General features: G+C 35.8%; 1 protein-coding gene across 11 annotated transcripts in view; it reads right to left on the bottom strand.

Moving 5' to 3' along the window:
* The window catches only part of dysf (dysferlin, limb girdle muscular dystrophy 2B (autosomal recessive)), a 77,546-nt gene that overhangs the window by 36,688 nt on the left and 21,531 nt on the right, over positions 1–19,327 (bottom strand). For all 11 annotated transcript variants that reach the window (XM_058781241.1, XM_058781245.1, XM_058781247.1 and 8 more), the window contains 11 exons: positions 18,976–19,063; positions 18,800–18,877; positions 12,448–12,629; positions 11,330–11,470; positions 10,873–10,902; positions 10,328–10,363; positions 10,165–10,206; positions 7,216–7,317; positions 6,894–7,055; positions 4,323–4,488; positions 2,842–2,915 (listed from right to left, as the gene is read on the bottom strand). In XM_058781241.1, the coding sequence (XP_058637224.1) occupies positions 2,842–2,915; positions 4,323–4,488; positions 6,894–7,055; positions 7,216–7,317; positions 10,165–10,206; positions 10,328–10,363; positions 10,873–10,902; positions 11,330–11,470; positions 12,448–12,629; positions 18,800–18,877; positions 18,976–19,063 (1,101 nt within the window). The remainder of the gene's footprint in view (positions 1–2,841; positions 2,916–4,322; positions 4,489–6,893; positions 7,056–7,215; positions 7,318–10,164; positions 10,207–10,327; positions 10,364–10,872; positions 10,903–11,329; positions 11,471–12,447; positions 12,630–18,799; positions 18,878–18,975; positions 19,064–19,327) is intronic.

The following is a 19,327-nucleotide window of genomic DNA, read 5'->3' as shown; positions in this document are numbered from 1 at the left end:
GACTTTAGTAATGGCTGCTGAAAATTCAGCTTTGCCATAACAGGAATATATTACATTTTAAAATACATGTATATTCCAGTAGAAAAAGATATTTTAATTTGTCATAATATTTCACAATATTTCACAAAAGTAATGCAAATGTTGCCTTTAGCTGAAATGTTTTGTGCCTTCTGCACTCTTGCAAACTGTCTGAGTTTGATTTGTTTGGCCGATTGTGTAAAAACGTGGTTACTGCAATCATTCCCTAATTACAGTCGCAAGACAAGAGAGAAGATATGATCTTTTCAGTAGAGTTGGACATGCAGGTTTGCCATTTTCTGCTGTGTATTTGTGTTCGGATTTAAATATTCAAACACTACTGTGCACATTGTTAAATAGGGAATTTGATTGGAGATATTGCACTTACAGAGCAAGAACTGGAGCTTTTACTGCCATCAGGATCCAAATAGTAGCCACAGGAAGACGAACAAATTTTCTTCTTTAGCTTTCCCTGCTTTTCTTGGTTTCCTGAGTGGATCACAGCAGCCTCAGGCTCCCACTGGAATACTAGAAGTCATGCGGGATTGTGGGCCGGGGATCAAACTCAGACCCCAGAAACTTTATTCTGATCCAGTGCAGCTGACCAGTACTAATGACTGTGCTACTGTGCATCAAAACTACCTGAGATGTTGTCAATGAATGCTACAATGCTATAAAACAGAAAACGTACAGTGAAATGTAGATGAGCTGCCAAAACTGCAAATCAAGTGCATGTTCTGCATGTGCAAAAGAAAAGCAACTACACCCTCAAGCTAAAACAATATGTGATGAGTGTGCAAACCATGCAACAAAAGCCCTTCTTCACCAAAAAAATGAACAACTGACATACCCTTTCACCACAGTTCCTTCACTTCCTATATTCCATCAAACATTTCTGATAGACAAAAATGAGGGTCACTGGGGATTCTTCCACAGATGACTGTGGTTGTGGTCCCTCTTTTATTTATGTTAGCCAGAACGAGCCATTTCATGGCAGTCCTCATACAAATACGCATTTATAAATAAAGCCCATAGTGCCGTGGTCACCAGACATCTGAAATCAGGAGCAGAACTGGAGGGGATGTTTACTGTGTATTCAGCAATACATTTTCAGAGTCAAACATGCGGTTACATTCAACTGATTTCAGTCAAACCGCAGATGGTGTGCCCACTGATGCCGTCTACATGGCCTTGAGCGTTTGGACTGACGTCCAGGCCAGTGGGCACTGTGTTACGTGACATTTCTGGATCATCATTGGGTTACTAATAGATGAATGTAAGCTGACCGTGTCACACACTGTGGAATACAACGAAACCGAATCTTGCTCCCAGATTAGATCAACGGAAAAGGTGGCAAGTGCAGAAGAAAAGAGCCCCATTAATGGCCCTTAACTAGAGCTGGGCGTGGGCTTATAAAACCGAGCTCAAAAGGGCAAGCGTGAAGTATTCCTCTTTCCACTCTGCAAACGACAGAACACCTCACATCCACAGGGAAGCACTGCCAGCCGGGCTAGAAGGTCGAAGACCTAAATAAACTGGCTTTTGTGAGTATGATCCATTTCCAAGGAAACCAAGTGGGCCATGCGGTCCTGAATCTGATATTCTAGTCTTGTATTCTTCCAGTGACTGAACAAATAAAGGCTGAGAGGTTAAAGCTGAGACATGGAAACAATTTTTCAATTTTCCTAATCCCCCTTGATCATTTTTTATGTTGTTTTTATTTATTTTTTGGGAGTATTTTTAGGTCGTAGTTATGAGAGGGAATTGATGACAGCTCGAGGAGGCGTCATTAAAGCTGGCCTCTCTTTTCTCAGAAAGCGAAGCGTGTCATTGTCTCAAGATGGTGTGAGCCTTCATCATACATGCAAGCGCCAAACAGTATTCCATCATGTTCCTGAATTCATGATTTCATCAGACACCCACCCCCAATTATGCTGTAAGTTGACTAACATGGCACCATAGCAACATCACAAGGCTAGTTTGGCCAAAATCTTACATCTCATCTTGAAATCACAGCCTAAATTTAAGTAATAGATCATTTTTTTCAGCATTTCTGCTAATAATCAATTGAACTCGAGTCGATACTATGAGACCCATGGTCTCTCAATCCTTCAAGAAACCGCCTTCCTCTAGTCACCATCTACAAAGCAATGCTTTCTTAGAGTCACAGACACTGTGTCCCACTGGGGCAATGCTGTAACCCAGACATTATAATGGACAGGATGTGATTGCCATGTTTCACAACTAGAATCACACTTAAACTCCACCAATAAATGCATGGAGAAAACTACCCCTAGAAGACCTTATAAAGTGATGTGTATGCTCAGAAGTGCTTAACCTTGCCATGACAGCATACCTCATTCTCTAACAAGGCTCTAAAGAAACCTGGAGAAACCCAAGCTATGTGACCAACGACCTACTGAATAGCAGCCAAGATGACTAATATCATCACAGACAACAAAAAAGAGTGTGTATTCACACTCTTCACAGCAGTTCTCAGCTTTTTGACTCCATTGTCCACAACAATATTTAAAGGCCCCATGACTTTTACATTTCATTTTTTTGTTAAATATTTACTTCTTTTTATATATTATTGTTTTATTAATTTAAATTACTTCTCCAGGTCTAGAAATTACACTCTCATAATTTTTCAAATGGGATTTTTACAAAAAAAAATTGAGGACCCCTCATTTTGAGAATGACTGCTATGAAGCAAGTCTTCCAAAGAGCATTTCTGAGGAAGTTTCAGAAGAGATCTGGAAACAGCACTACATGTCACCTTGTCAATCAGCTAAGAAATAGAGGTAAAAAGACTAATCATACCTGTCCAGGAATGAGAGGCTCCTTATCATCAATATCAACCAGAACGTCATCTCTAGGGGTTTGAGCAATTGCCTCTGTTGATGGAAATATACCATAAATAATGTAAGCATAAAGTATAATGTTCATCCACATTATCAAAAGAATGCACTTTTAATAGAACTGAACTATTAATAGAATTGAACACCAAGAAAATAATTTGATTCTTGCCATTTTTGTATTGAATAACTGAATTGTTCTAAATTAGAGCAGGTTACTATACTTTGGGTGTACTTTATATACCCTAAAAAAGCTTGAAATAAATTTACTTTTCTCCAATATTCTTTTTTCCTTTCTGTATTTCCTTCTTTCCCTAGGCAGAACACACACATTTTCAAACAAAAATTGAAAAAAATTAAATAAATGAATAAAAGATTAGTATTTTACTAAGAATAACCCATAGTAAAAAAAGTAATATATTTAAGATACATTTATTTCATATTAAGCATAGTTCAAATTTATTAATATTAATAATAATAATGTTTTATTTATATAGTGCCTTTCAACAACCCAAGGACGCTTCACATAAAGTTGATAGATAACATGAACACAAATACAAACATAACATATTTACTGATATATCGCTACTGATTTAAAAATTATAATTAAACTTTATTTGGGGTACTACTTGTTCACAATGCACATTTCTTAATATTTAGCCTATTAACAATTAACCTCTGCACACCTGACAGCAATAAATAGGTGCGTTGGAAACAAAGACCAGCCAGGTCAAAAACTAAAAAACAAAAAACAAATCCCGCACACCATCTATGCAAAAAGTATCAAAATATTTATCAACAACGACATTTCCATAACGTCCTTGTTAATAAATATTTTGATACTTTTTGCATAGATAGTGTGCGGGATTTGTTTTTTGTTTTTTAATATTTAGCCTAAAATGTGTTTTAATGTCATTATTGATGATGACTATATGATCTTTGAATAATATCAGTCTTTAAATGCAAGATATTTAAAGTATACCTGAAGTATACTTGCAATAATTCCACTTTAGCACAATCAAATCTACTTCACGATATCTTTAGTTGGACTTCAGCACTGGTCCTACTTCCTCACAATTAAAGTGCATTATGTACAAAATGAGTTGTTCCAATTCAGCAGATTTTAAGTATACCAGTTTAGTAAACTAAAAGTATAAACTGCAGGGTATTTTTATTAAGTACATAATAAATGTATGAAATAAATGTATTTCAAAAACATTTTAGTACATACTTGGGAAGATTCACACTTTACTAGTATTTGACTATTTTATTTACTTCATTGTTACTTGCTGTTCCTTTGTAACTATTTATGAAATTTACTAGTAATTTCTAAGGGAAAACAGTTTCAAAGCCAATTCTTGTCAGTGTATCTGTTGTGTTTACAATATCTCAAATATACTTTGATGCAGTTTAAAAAGGTATTTAGTCATTCCCTCATTTCCTCACCAAATTCTTCTTCTGTAGGGTCTCTGTCCAGGCTCTCTGGCTGGCAGCGGAACTCATTCAGCGAGTGGACTGTGCACTGGCCCACTACAGGCTTTCTGCCAAACTGACGGTTGTCTATAACCTTGATCACCAATGGAGGCATGTAGAGCTCTTCCTTGGGCAGTCGCTACAGTGGAGAAGAGATTACGAATAACAAAGGTATGAACATAAAGAGATGCAAGGCTTCCAAACCTTTAACTCATAATCTCTTGTTTATTTCTCCATTTCAGATATTGTTCCACAGAACCTTCCTCTCTCTCCTCTCATACTCTGTGAAAGTATTTCACACCCTAAACTGAGGCAAACATGACACAGGGCTGACCACGACTGACAGTGCAAATAACTTTGCAAGTCATTCAGCATTCTTTCCATGCGATGCCTTCCAGCCTTGGAACGGAATCCAGACTATCTTACGTTTTAGAATTAAGAACTGACGCTCATTGCTGGGGAACATTTTTACTGTGCCAGTCATCACTCATGAAACATCTACCATGTGAAGGACATCGTGACCACATTGTATATAAGTCTGTCTCAACTGGTTAGCAGCATGCTGTAACACAACATTTGATATCTTAACTGGATTTTTACATAAAGAATCTACAAGAAATCTGAAGAGGGCTCAGCCAAAGTTCAACTGTATTTATTAACCTTTGATAGGTACAATAGATGCGTTATTTTTGCCTTGATGAATGCCCATAAAAGTTCAATGAAAAGTTTACCCAAAAATTAGAATTTGCTAATGATTTATTCACCATCAGGTCATCCAAGATGTAGATGAATTTGTTTCTTCATTAGAACAGATTTGGATAAATCTGGTATTGCATCACTTTCTCACCAATGGATCCTCTGCAGTGAATGGGTGCCGTCAGAATGAGAGTCCAAACAGCTGATAAAAACATCACAATAACCTTCAAGTAATACAAGTAATCAATAGGCTGCATGTTTGTAATAAAACAAACCCATCATTAAGATGTTTTTATCTTCAAACATTGTTTTCAGCTAAAAGTCATCTAATCATCCTCTGATCAGAATATTGTTTTCTACAATGAAAAAGTCGGTAACACTTTATAATAATTGCACACTATGAATCATTAGTTAATCATTAGTAAATAGTCAGTTCATCATTTATAAAGCATTGTTTCAACATTAATAGGCATTAGTAAGCAGTTTATAAATACAGCTATAAATGTTTTGTTCTTGAGCATATCTATATAATTGTATTCTCATACTTTATTAATGATCAGTTTATCATTTCAAAATTATTATGTTATTTACAAACCAGTTATTTAGGAATTGTCAGTGGTTCATAAGATCATTTAGAAAGTGTAAGTAAATGATTAATAAACTATTTAAATGTACATTTATGAATCTTATTATTTAGACACATGATAATAGTTGCTCAGTGTGTTAATAAATGCTTTATTAACACATATTCCTGCTGTAATTCATGATTAAGTCAGGTAGTTATAAAACATTTAGTAGTTGCCAGCCATCTATTTTTTGTGAGCTCATCTAAAGTGAGGACTATTCATACCTGGTAAAGCATTTACAAAGCAGATTTAAAGGCTCATTTATCTTCCAAACAGACAAGTTAAACAAACACAACACAGAGGGATACAGAACACAGAAATATTTTTTCATGATGCAAAAAGGAAACTGTACAACTGTACAACTAAAAAGAAAAATTAAAGTGTACAGTTGGACAGTTTAATTTTTTTTTTCATCTAGAAATAAATATTTCTGAGTTCTGTATCCCTCTGTGTTGTGTTTGTTTATTTTTTTTTTCTGTTAGGAAGATAACTGAGCCTTTAAATCTCCTTTGTAATAGATATGCTTATAAATCAAGAACAAGGCATTTATAGCTGTATTTATAAACTGCTTACTAATGACTATTAATGTTGGAACAATGCTTTATAAAGGATGAACTGACTATTTACTAATGCTTACCTAATGATTCATAGCGTGCAGTTATTATGAAGTGTTACCAAAAAGTCTTCTCTTCTGAATCAGGTGAGAAATATGAACAGACCAAGCACTCTTTTCAAGCAAAAACAGTCCAAAACAGTTCTAGACAAATATGTCGGTGGATATTGATATGAGGGGATGACAGGGGATGAATTTTTTTCACAAGAGAAAGCATTAATATGGATTCAATGAACTGCGATTTTGTCCAGAAGTGATGGTTTAAAATTAAAACACCTTAATGATGGGAGTTGTTTTTCACAAGGATGCAGCTTTTCACTTCACAAGACATTAATTGCCGGACTGGAGTCTTGTGCATTACTTGTGGATTTTTGTGATGCTTTTATCAGCTGTTTGGACTCTCATTCTGACGGCACCCATTCACTGCAGAGGATCCACTGATGAGCAAGTGATGTAATGCTAAATTAAAACTAAAAAAACTCAAATTTTCATTTTTGGGTGAACTATTCCTTTAAATTATGCATAATTTTATCTAATCTTACCCTACTTGACCTAATGTTGAACAAAATTATGTACATAAAAACAAACAAAACAAGATCCAGAGCTTACGACATCAATGAACATGGTGTTGACTTCAAAGTTGGGGTTCTTCTTAGTATTTCGAATGACGCACGACTGAACCACATTTCCTCCACATTCCACCTGAAGACTGGGAGATGTCACACTGGCCAGCTGGAAACTCTTCAGGTTACGCAAACCCCACGCCAGTATCTAAGATTTAAAAGGTTAAAAGGTTAAGTCGCACGTCCTAAAGTAATCATGAATGGTAAAACAGCCATGTAAAATGAATGGTAAAAAAAGCGATGTCAGTGAATGTCACTAGAAGCTTTAAACTATAAATGGATAACCCGAGGAAAGGTTTTGGGCCCACCTCAATAGCTGTGCGTTGTAGGACAGGTTTTATCCCCTGCGGCACCATGTAGACATTAGGTTCCCTTTGTGGAGGTGGATATGGCAAATCAGAGTCCTCTGGCTAAGAATGAAGAGCAAAGCATAATATGAGTAAATATAAGTTAATAAGGATCAGGGTTATTATTGTTAAATACAACTAAAGCTATAAAAAACTATAATTTTGTTAATTAAAAAAAAAAAAAAGCTGAAGGAAAATAAAATATAAATATTAGATAAAAACTTTGAAATGTTGCCTTGACAAGTGAAATAGGTCAACTCAAATAAGTGCAAGTTAAAGCACTAAAATTTCCGGAAATAAACAAAAATGTATTCAACCGGAAGCAAATAAAAACTTTAAAATAAATTAAACCGTAATATTCATAACAACAAAAGCACATAAAATTATATAAAAACAATTTAATTAAAACTAAAATGAAAACTGAAAATACAAAAATACAGTTAAAGCTAATTCAAATATTATTAAAAAGTATAAAAGTACGTAAAATAACATTGATATGGATATTCTCCATTTAATTATATATACCGTAATAAGCAAGCAAAGAAGGCTGAAAATGCATTCGCAGTTTCAAAAACCATTCAAAATATTATCTTCACAAAATTGAAGGAGACATAGAGTACATTTAGAGAACTCAGCATCACAAGCACGATGTTTCCATTCTTCTCTATAAGTACATTTGCATGACGCACCCAAATTTGAAAATGGGTGTGAAAACAAACAAGGAATTGGTTACTAATAGCAGCTACAAAAAGTCAAACATCATGACTTCACATGCCAATCAAAGTTAGCAATCAAGCCGCAACACACACACACACACAAGTATTAGCCAGGACTGTGTTGTGCCAGTGCGATTGTTTGATGAATGGTATTACTGTTGAATACAATGGTGCTCTGTGCAAAGGGACCTTCGGAGATACGCTTCAGTCATGGAGAATTAGACTATGTAATGTCTAACTTCATTAAGTTAAGGCAAGGATTTGAAAGAACGTCATTAAAACAGACACACCTTCAAGGAAGCATGGCTAATCTACTTGATAAATGAGAACATTTCCGACAATTATACAAACTCGGTACTCAACATGCTCAAGTCTTTAGATACAAACAAATCATTTTGGAAAGGCAACTATATTCAAAGTTCAAACAGAATTAATAAGATCCTATATATATATATATATATATATATATATATATATATATATATATATATATATTGCAATTACGTTTACATTTATGCATCTGGCAAATGCTTTTATCCAAAGCTACTTACTGTACATTGCATTCAAGTTATACAATTAATCAATGTATGCATTCCCTAGAAATCAATCCTATGACCCTGGTGCTTATAGCACTAATTCTCTTCTGTTTGGGAATTAAAATAATAACAATAATAATAATAATAATGGCAAATTGGTACCACATTTCGCCTATTTTCACACTGTAACAATTATATGCTCAGTAAGTAATGGGAACAATATGTTTTTCCAATATTTTAATTCAAATCAAATCAAATTAATTCAACCAATTTTAACTTCATTTTTTAAGTTATTCATTATTCAACTCGATTTTTTTGAGTCAGTTTAATGTAATTTCAATTTAACTTACTTGTACAGTGTATATGTTAGATTACATGTGCTGTCATCTAACACTCACTTAAGGTTAATTTCTAATAATTTAATAACACTGTTAACTGTAAAAATGTTCCAAATTGTATATTTACAGTGAACATTCTTTTTTCATAATGTACATTAGAATGCTTTGATGCCTAAATTCAGTTCTAGAGTCTAATTTTTAATTTTAGTCAAAATAGTATAGAATTTTATTAAAGTCGAGACAAGTCACCTTTATTTATATAACACTTCATACAATATAGATGGTGTCGAGCTTTACAGTATTAAACAGAAAAATAATGTTTCAATGATGCAAACAAAATTCAATTCTGCTGTAAAACGGCTTTAAAAAGAAGACCATTCTTCAGTTAATGCCAGTTTATCGTTGATTCAGTTGAGTTTAATAACTGTGTAAAATTGTCAATCAATTATGGGATTAGTTCAAATGTTATATAAAGAGACTCTAGAGAAATAAGTGATGTCATCATCCAGCTCACTTCAGTTCTCATCCAATAGCGTCTGTGCATTTAAGTCCATAACGTTGCCAAATATTCTGTTTTATTATTTTATAATACTATATATTATTATTGTATTATTGGTCATTTAATATCAGTGCATCCCTACATCTTAATGATATCATGCTGTTATTTCCAGCAAAACAAAGACAATAATGTGGAGTGCAGAGGAAAAGGGAAAGTGCAAGACCGTGAACCATGTATTGCCAATGTTTTCCTTTACTATTGGCGACTTGTAAATGTTTACGTCCCTAGTGTGTTTGTATCTAATGAAGAGCAGCTATTATGCAGTCTAATAGCAGCATGTTAGTTCCACCATTAGTCTATCACTGTGTCTTTTTGAAATGCCACTGCAGAACAATACAAATCTTTGTGCAGATGAAGCGGAATCCAGTAGATAGGAGAGCTGGGAATACAGCCGGATCAGAAAGGCCTCTTAATTTCCAAGCCGTCTCCCACAAGATCTTGTCCTTGGCAGGCCTCATAAAAATCAAGGAGGTGCGTAGAAGTACACAGAGTTCTGGAGGAATCTACCCACTAGCGATAAAACAAAAATCTAGATCTCAACACTCCATATCCACAGCCTAATGAAAACCAGTGGGAATGACATGTTGGAGCTTTAACTATACTGGTTCCGGCTCAGTATCTTCCACATTATAGGCCGCTATAAAGGTCATTAGCTCTGGTTTAACATGGTGGAACCACATGTCCTGTGTTTTTTTCATTGTGTTTTGTCAACTAAATACAGTGAAATGTGCTTGTGTATGTGCATGCATGCTGAATTGTACCCATTGCTGTTGACTCTCAGAGAGGAACCCTGGAAGCACAAGCTTGAAGATGCCCAAAATAAACAGAGAGGGAAAAATGAACGAGAGAACAGGAAAGAGACGCTTTAGAACAATTGAAAATAAGATTCATTGTCTATTCACAGAATCCTCCACCAACACTTACCTCATCCATGATATGTGAGGGTGGTATAATATCCCCCTGCAGAAAAAAAAAAAAAAGACGACTTTTAAAATCAAATAAATAAAGTGTTACAGTGTGGGCATTTGTTTGTGTGTGTGCGTGGGTGGGTGGTTTGACTGTTCTCTAAGGGTTCACTTTAATTCAATTTCCCTCTGATTATCCCACTCTAACTGATGCCAGCTGGACAGGTCTGGACTGGGTGGGGCCTCTGGCACTTTTAAACTCCACTGGCATCTCCAATCAGTCTCCTGGCTGTCTGCATTGCCCAGACAGGGCTGCTTTCCTGAACTGAGAGCTGCTGAGCGGTGCCAGTCTCCAAACAGACAGGGCTAGTGAAACCGGTTCAGATACAGCAATGTTTATGTCATTTACAGCAGCTCTATCCAATTACTCAGTCGTGCTTGACTGAGAGAACAGGGAGTGACGATGACTTGGAGGACAGGAAGTGTGTGTCTGTGCATTTTTTAAAGAAAGCAAAGGGAAAAAAAGGGAAAAAAAGATGGGCAACTTAAAGACATATTACTAACCTCTTGACCGGGGATGTGATGAACTGCAGGCTATGAAGAAAGAATGAAGAGCAACGACTAAATTACTTCGTACTGTACAAACTGCGAGCGGTTTTGCATTTTAAATCATATGTTGTCAGGCGCTATGCACACAAATACAACTGAGTGGGTGAAGGAGCCACTAAACTTCCTCTGCGGTGCTGGAGAAGCTGTGATATGTGCCATGGGTTAAACTCTTAACAAAAGCATTTCTTTCAACAGAGATGCTTCAGACAACAGCTGGGCTAGATGTGTCAAGAAGACGCAAAGAATCCCACAGAATCATCACTCAGGTCATCTTAATTGTGACCTTTATAGCCTTATGTCATGTGACATTCACAAAGGAGACTGAAACTGGGAAAATTAAGGCCACAGATGCCAGTTACAATATCACAAGTGATACAATGTCTATGAGGATGATAATTCACATAACTCTTACTTTATCTCTACGGATCAGTTCGAAAGCAGCAAGCAGTTGTCCAGCAGGCTTCCCAGCTTTCTGGATGGGATACCAGGCGAGGCGAGGGGAAGACACCATTGATGGTTGGCAAACACAACGGCCCATAAACTCGTCAGCACCCTGCAGGGGTCAAATAACTTATCAGGCATTTTCTGTTTCACAGACATGAAACGAATCAGCCCAAGCTTCAGACAGCATGTCATTCAGAGATTTGTTTGAGGCATTTAGGCACAAGCAAACTTGATATTTATAATTGTCTTAGCTTTCTGTCTGTAAATAATCATTTATCACTGTCACTACTACTTGACTTTATTTCACTTCTTTTTTTGAATTAGGGTTTCCATTATTAGTCTACTACTGCGGCGCCAGGGATTTTAAAATCAACCTGTACTTAAATGGCACATACAGACAAAAATAAATAGTCATAATGCCTAATATATTGTCTGTAGCCTTGCCTATACATAAAACCTTAATTAATGCAAAAAGCAAGATAGCTGGACTGTTTTTTGTTTTTTTCAGTGATCTTATTTTAAGACAGGATTATTTTAGTATCATTTACTATCTTATTTATTTATTGGAGTTTTCATTTTCATTTTAGTTTATGTTTTAGTAATTTGTTCTATGGTTTTGTTTTTGTTTTTAATATGAATATTTTGCATTATTTTTTAAAACAGTTCTAGTTTCAGTAATGTTAGTACTTTAGTTTAAACATTTTATTTCAGTTTGTTGCCAAGGCAACATTTCTAATTTCAGTTTCTAAGTTTTCTATGTTTTTCAAGTTTTCTATAATTTATTTTATTTTTTTATTTGTGCATTATATAATACCACCATTGTCAGACTTTAATCATTTCATTCTAAATACGTTACTTAAACATAATTTTGTCAAACAATTACACAGACTTCAGTCTTTCCTCATTCAAACTGATATGAACTGTCAGTTTGGTGTTATGGTGTTATGAATAAGACAAAATTAGTGGTTCTTGACCTGAACAAACTGTAAATTGGACTAGACTTCATTTCACTGGTCGAAAGTCTAATTAATTTGACAATAAACACACCCATTTATAAAATAACATACCAACACAATGAAAACTCACATATGTGTCCTGATCGTACAGTTCCACCACAATGCACGGAGGGTTCTTCTCAGTCACAAGATGGTCTCCAAATATTTCCACTTCATAAAAGATGAGGGTCTGGTCCCATGTGGGATTGAGCGTGTTCCGAACAGTCACTGTCTTCTGGCTCTGATGCAGGAAGGACACGATAGCATAGGGATCTAATCAAAGAGTCAAAGATCAATGAATTGCATCACATTTTCACGTCAGAATAAGTGATGAAGTATGGCAAGAGTTGCAAGTACACATTAAGGGGAATAGCATGGGTAATGTGCATTTGTATACTGTCAAAAACAAGATCTAAACTGTCAACTGAAACGAGAAAGGCTTCGTCAGGTCAAATGGAGGTTATTGCCACATAGATGGATAAATGAAATGGAAAGAACTGCATCAAGAGTTAGGAAAGATGTGCAGCCATCAACTCATTGAAGTCTGTTTGCCATCAAGACTGAGGCAGTGATTTGGTACATTCTCCTCAGAACAAGACTTTCAATGTATCAGTAAACACAATAAACACAAGCATTTCTGTTTTTATTTGGTTCTGTAATGAGGGTGACTTTGCCAAGAATATAACATCAATTATGGAAGTGAAAAGAACCAGAGATACCCTGAGTTATGGCGTAGGGAGGGTGAGAGCATTTTTGAACTTTAGTAGGTCTATGTAATGTCTGAAAGATGATGTGTGGTTGTGAGACAGAGAAAGGGGGGAAAGATGAGTGAGTTAGCCAATGCATGTGCATGTGTGAGTGTTTATGTATTTAAGTGAGGGTTTTAAAGAGATAGTTCACCCAAAAATGAAAAATCTGTCATTGCCATTCCAAATCTGTACGTAATAATATAGAAAAAAATGTAATTAAATAGAAACGATAAAGAATGTGCGTGCTTCTCTTCTATAAAGTGATACAAGTTGATATAAGCTGATTTAACACCATTTAACCATCATAAAAGTTGTCCATATGACTCAGCTGCTGCATTCCGAGTCAAACACCACAATTGTGCGAGGTATAGACTGAAATTTAAGATGTTATTGTAGCTCTTAAATTAAACTTTTTCAACAAATAGGCATATGTGAATCTAAAGAGGCCAAATTTGAATGCAAGCACAAATTCGCATTCAAAACATGAATTTGAACAAAAGCTTTAATATGACTTCAGAACACTAGGAAAAAGTCATTCGGATTATGTTTTTGTCCTTTTTAGAACAAACCATCACTGAAAATTGGGATGTGTACATTCTTCCAAATGTCTCTGCAAATAATAACAGCATATGAGTTTTTAAGAGTAAATAATGGCAGACTTTTTATTTTTGGTAAACTCTTCCTTTAAATGACACAACATCCAAACATTTAAATAAACATATATGCACTTAAGGTGCAGAAAAATAAGAGAGTGACATCAACTACTTAGGAATGCCAGAAATTGGAGTGACAGTCAAAGTTTATTATTTCAGTCGACGTAAAGCAGCCTCAGTGGGATAGTTTCACTTGGGAGGGAGAAACAGACACTTTTCCCAGCTCTTATTAAACTAGCCCACTTACACACACACACACACACACACAACTTCCTACTTCCCACAAACAGTGGCTCAAATAAACAAAGGGATAAACAAGCTATGGGGAGCGTGCACTGTTACCCAGGAGCCAATGGGAAATAAACACAGGCAGTGTCTAATCTGGCTGCTTACAGTGAACAGTAAATAAACTGTCTTTCCCAAGGGCATTGTGGGACTGGACATGTCGACGGCTGCCCACGTGTACGACTCAAACATGATGCATGACCCTCGGGAACAATGACATGCTCAAAGAAAACAGGGAAAGGCAACCAAGAAATTTGGCTATGGATCATTTCCCATATATCAATACTATGCAGCGTATAACTGTTCAAAAATCATATTCGAAATGTCCAGAGAATGACAGAAAGACAGAGAGATAGTGAGATGATAGACTGAGTGAGTGATAGACAGACAGACAGACAGACAGACAGATAGATAGATAGATAGATAGATAGATAGATAGATAGATAGATAGATAGATAGATAGATAGATAGATAGATAGATAGATAGATAACATTAGCACATAGGGCCCTAAAGCCATGTAGCATCTGGCCCAAACCTCTGACTTCCTCTAATCCCCTCCAGTAGTCAAAGCACTGATGCAGATCAACATTTTTCCCTCCTTTATAAATATTGCGGTCCATCGATCATTTCCCTTTACCAAACTCCATCTCAAGCGCACAAGGACAAGTGATTTCTGCCTCCAACTTGATTTATTCATTTTCCTCGGAGCTCAGAACCCTGTAAAAGATCTAGGCTGGGTTTTGTGCATCAGGAGACTGACCCAAAACTATTTGTAGATTTGTAATCAGAGCGCCAGACTGGCCTGATTTATACCAGGCCTGTATTTTTAAAAGGATCCTCAATGTTTTTTCATCTGTGCTTGCGGGTTCAGAATGAACCTTAAACGCATAGTAGCTACACTTCCAAGATTTTGCAAAAAACAAAAAACAATATACTTCAGATCTTTCTCCACCTTAATGTCATTTTTCTTTTTTTAATTCTTTTCATCCTCATCCGCTTTGTTCCCATTTTTAGACTATGGTTTTTCCATGCATAGGAGATTTATACCAGACATTTCTAATGGGTGATAACCAGCGGGCGTATTTTGCCTGCATTTTAATGATGTGGAGCACTCTGGGTTAAAAATTTCACTACCACAACTTAGAGCTTTAGACCATGGCAACAGACTCGCTATGGTTTAAAGGGGGTGAAATACTGCTCCGGCGTTGCCAAGAAAGCTCTTTTATATTTGACTTTTTAAGTGACTGTTTTTTTGCCAACATCAATAATCAGTGTCACATTTTGAATGAAAACTCACTTCATGTTTATTAATATGTAATATTAATATAAGGTAATAACAAGGCCCACACGGAATCTGCACATTTATGAGGGGAATTCTGTGGAATGGATTTAAATATGGTAAAATGGCTTAAACAGAGCCGAGAACACTGAAATCCATTTATGAATAACTCTTTCAAATTATAATTCTAAAAAGAAAAAAACAATAAACACACAAATGGCAAGGTGGTGTAAAACTTTGCAAATTACAAATTTTGTGGATCTGCAAAGCTTTCTGTAGAATTCTGTGGGCCTAGATTCCATATGGGGCAACAATTCCATATAAATAAAGCATTATCCGTTTTTTGTTGCTTTCTTTCTCTTTCTTTCTTTCTTTTTCTTGCTTTCTTTCTTTCTTTTCCTTTTTCCATACATCATTACTATGTTAAAATTCATTGTTAAAATATAATTTGCATACATATGTAAAAATTTGAATTGGAATTTTTGTGTCAATGTAGAAAAGAGAATGTTTAAAAAAAAAACATCTGGACATGGTGGGTGGGATGTTGTAAAATATTTTTTATGTTAGAGAACAGCATTTTTTTTTTTATTCTATAGCCAATAAACAGCAAAAACATAATTATGATGAATACAGAAGAACTTTTGCTACTAGCAACGACTGAAAAACCAGTTTCACCTGATGTGTGTTTTTAGACGGTTTACATCAGCATCGTCTGCTCTAACATCAATCCCACAGTTAAATCCCTTCCTTTTACCCAAAAAAACATCACACGTGCATCTAGAATGAAAAATACAATACCTATTTTTCATACAATACAATATTTTTCATAAGAAATAGTCTTCCATGACTTGTGTCCTTGGAAAGTATCAAAACAAGTGCACATAAAGCATGTGCACTTGTTTTGATACTTTCCAAGGACACAAGTCATGGAAGACTATTTCTTATGAAAAATTAGCTTGGCAAAAGAGGAACCAGCGCCAGTAAATCAAAAAGAAAAACGGCAGAGTAGAGCAACAAATTCAGCATATAATGTCTCATTTTGATTAGCCTTCTTTTAGGGCTTTTCACTTTTTAAAGTTCAGAAAGTCATAGGGAGAGAGAGAGCAGGGTAATGGGATATGTTGCAAGCTAGATTCAAACCTGACTCGCCCATAAGAGCACCGGCATCAGTGCTCATGAATTAACCGCCAGACTATGGCTCTGACTTGATTTGTTTTACTCTATGTACTTTCTCTTCTCTATACAAATGAAATTTTTTACATCTTCGCTGCCAACGTCTTCTCTCATGGACACCACAGTAAATCTACTTTATTTTGTTTCTCTCTGGGCTACACTTGACCCGAACTGCCTTGGGCTGGTCTGTGCCAGGCACAATATTTCACCCCCTCTGACGTAAGCTCAGTTATGGTTCCTCTACCATTACATCTCAAAAGACCTCACTTTTATGATTTTGTTATTTATAAAATGCTCCTATTATTCTAGGCAATACTGAGCTTTTTTTTAGAGATAAATTCATAAAATCGTAATTATGTCGTGTACGCTATCGCTCTCAATATGCTTCACATTAAGACTATCTGTTGACCTCAATTTGTGTCACCACATGACCTGGAAATATGTAACTTATTGTATGGCAAAATATCATTGCAGCTGGCAGAGCGCACTTCATGCCATGTGGTATTGTAGTAAATGTCTTAAAAAGCAGATTTTGCCGATGCCTGCTGTGTGTCTGAATGTCACGCTAGTACTGCATTCAAAAGGGTATGTTACTCAAAACCCATGCAAATAACCACAAGTTCAAGATCTAAGAGGTCACAGTGCAAGACATGTAGATTCTGCCAAAATAAATGCAGCTGCTTTACAAAATGAATGACTGCTGCATATATTTCTTGGTACTATGCATAGCTTTGATCAGATTTTAAGCAACAAAACTGAGTAGCCTACACTGTTTTTGTTTATTTTTTTACATTTGACCTTGGAAAACCTGATTTACATCTGGGTTGGTCAAAATTCTGAATTGAAAAAATGGCTTCAGTTTAATTTCTTAATATCTCCTTTTGTATTTTATTTTTAAGCAAAAAGCTCAAATATACACTACCCTTTAACAGTTTGAGTTTGAGTTTTAAGTGTATTTCTGATACAAATAAATTTTTCAGCTTTGGTGAGAATTTCAAAAACATAAAAAATCGTACAGATCCCTAAAGTTTGAATGGTGTATTCATATATATAAAATAATAATAATAATAATAATAATAATAATAATAATAATATAAAATAACATTTAAAAAATTTAAAACATATTGCATTGGAATAAAATCTTCATTCAATTTTGAACTGTACACAACCCTTCATATGTCTATAATAATTAAAGGGGTCATATGATTTCAAGTTTTCCTTTCTCTTTGGAGTGTTACAAGCTGTTTGTGCATAGATAAGATCCCTGAAGTTGCAAAGACTATAGTCTCAAAACCAAAGAGATATTCTTTATAAAAGTTAAGACTTGGCCACGCCCTCCTAAAACGGCTCATTCAAACACGCCCCCACATGTCTACGTCACGGTGTGGGAAGATTTGCAAAACACCGCCCAAATGTATACGCAATGAAAGAAGGCGAGACTTTTATTCTCGCTGTAGTATTGTTGCCGCTGTCGGCGCCATGTCCTGGAGATGCTGTGTTTCATTGTGAAAGAGAAAGTACATTGTTTGGGCTTCCAAAAGAGGACACAACTCAAAGAAATCAGTGGTTAAGTTGTATTTACAACACTGTTCCAGAACAGTGTTCCATTTCCTGAACCTGGGAGTAGCCTTCCAGCTGTGCACAAAGGCTGTTTCTATAAAGTGGGGCAATTCCAACTTTGCAAGGACAGTCTGGCGCTTCTGACTCAATGCCTGTAAGTACATTTTCTTATTTAAAAAATTTGTTACTGACTATTCAAACGCGAGTTTTGAGCAGTGTAGAGTAGTGCTTGTTGGTTGTCGTTTCTCCGATCACAAATGCAGACATGGTAATGTTTAAATTGACGCGTAAAAAGACAGTATAAGTCATTATAATAAGTAATTATGTCCCCACTGGATGCAACAAATGCCTCGTTTATAATGGATTTTATTGTTTTTGTCTTGTCGCGCCGAGATACAGCATCACAATACGGTAAGGGGCGTAAACATTTCTGTCACACGCTTGAGGTATTCAGCCAATCACAACGCACTGGATAGCTGGCCAATCAGAGCACGCCTCGCTTCTCAGAACGATGAGCTTTGTAAAAATTTACGCGTTTCTGAAAGGCGGAGCATAGAGGAGCAACAATAATGTACAGTATGTGGAAAATAATGTGTTTTTTGAACCTTAAACCGCATAAACACATTGCATTACACCAAATACACAAAATAATGTTCTTTTTAGCAACGTCATATGACCCCTTTAAGTTTGGGTAATGCATCTACCTTTTCTGCTGTCTCACAGTGAAGGTGGTATATGCTCACCTGAGAAACTGTCCTTATCCATTGCCAGCAGGTCTCTGGCCTGATACAAATAACATCGCAAATGATACAGTGTCCCATCTAAAGAATCAAGAGGAAGAACATCAGTGCAGTTTCAGCTATCATTTAAATCTGTCATTATTTTAAATGAAGTGAGAAAACTGGCATGTTTGACTCACTATCGAAGAAGCAGGAGATTGTCGGGCGGTTGACACCAAAGGTTGTTGTAACTGACTTATCATCATTCTTTTCATCAGTAACACTGCTCTGTTGACAAAAAAGGAAAAACACTGTGAGTGTTATTATGCTCCTTCAACCTAAACAGTACACTCACACATTTGGAGATGGGAAAAGATGGGGCATTCATGTTGGATCAGATATCACAATATTCCGACCAAAAGGATAAACAGAGTATGTGTTAATGATGACTCTGCTGTCAGTTGTGGAAAGGGCAACTGTATATGCACCACAAACCACTGGCATGAAGTGATTACATGTCACGCCCCAAGACACTCGAATATCATTTTGACA

The sequence above is a fragment of the Onychostoma macrolepis genome, chromosome 07 (genome assembly GCF_012432095.1).
Source record: "Onychostoma macrolepis isolate SWU-2019 chromosome 07, ASM1243209v1, whole genome shotgun sequence".
Classification (NCBI taxonomy): domain Eukaryota; kingdom Metazoa; phylum Chordata; class Actinopteri; order Cypriniformes; family Cyprinidae; genus Onychostoma; species Onychostoma macrolepis.
The sequence above is the reverse complement of the archived record's forward strand: the minus strand, read 5'-3'. Positions and strand labels throughout refer to the sequence as shown.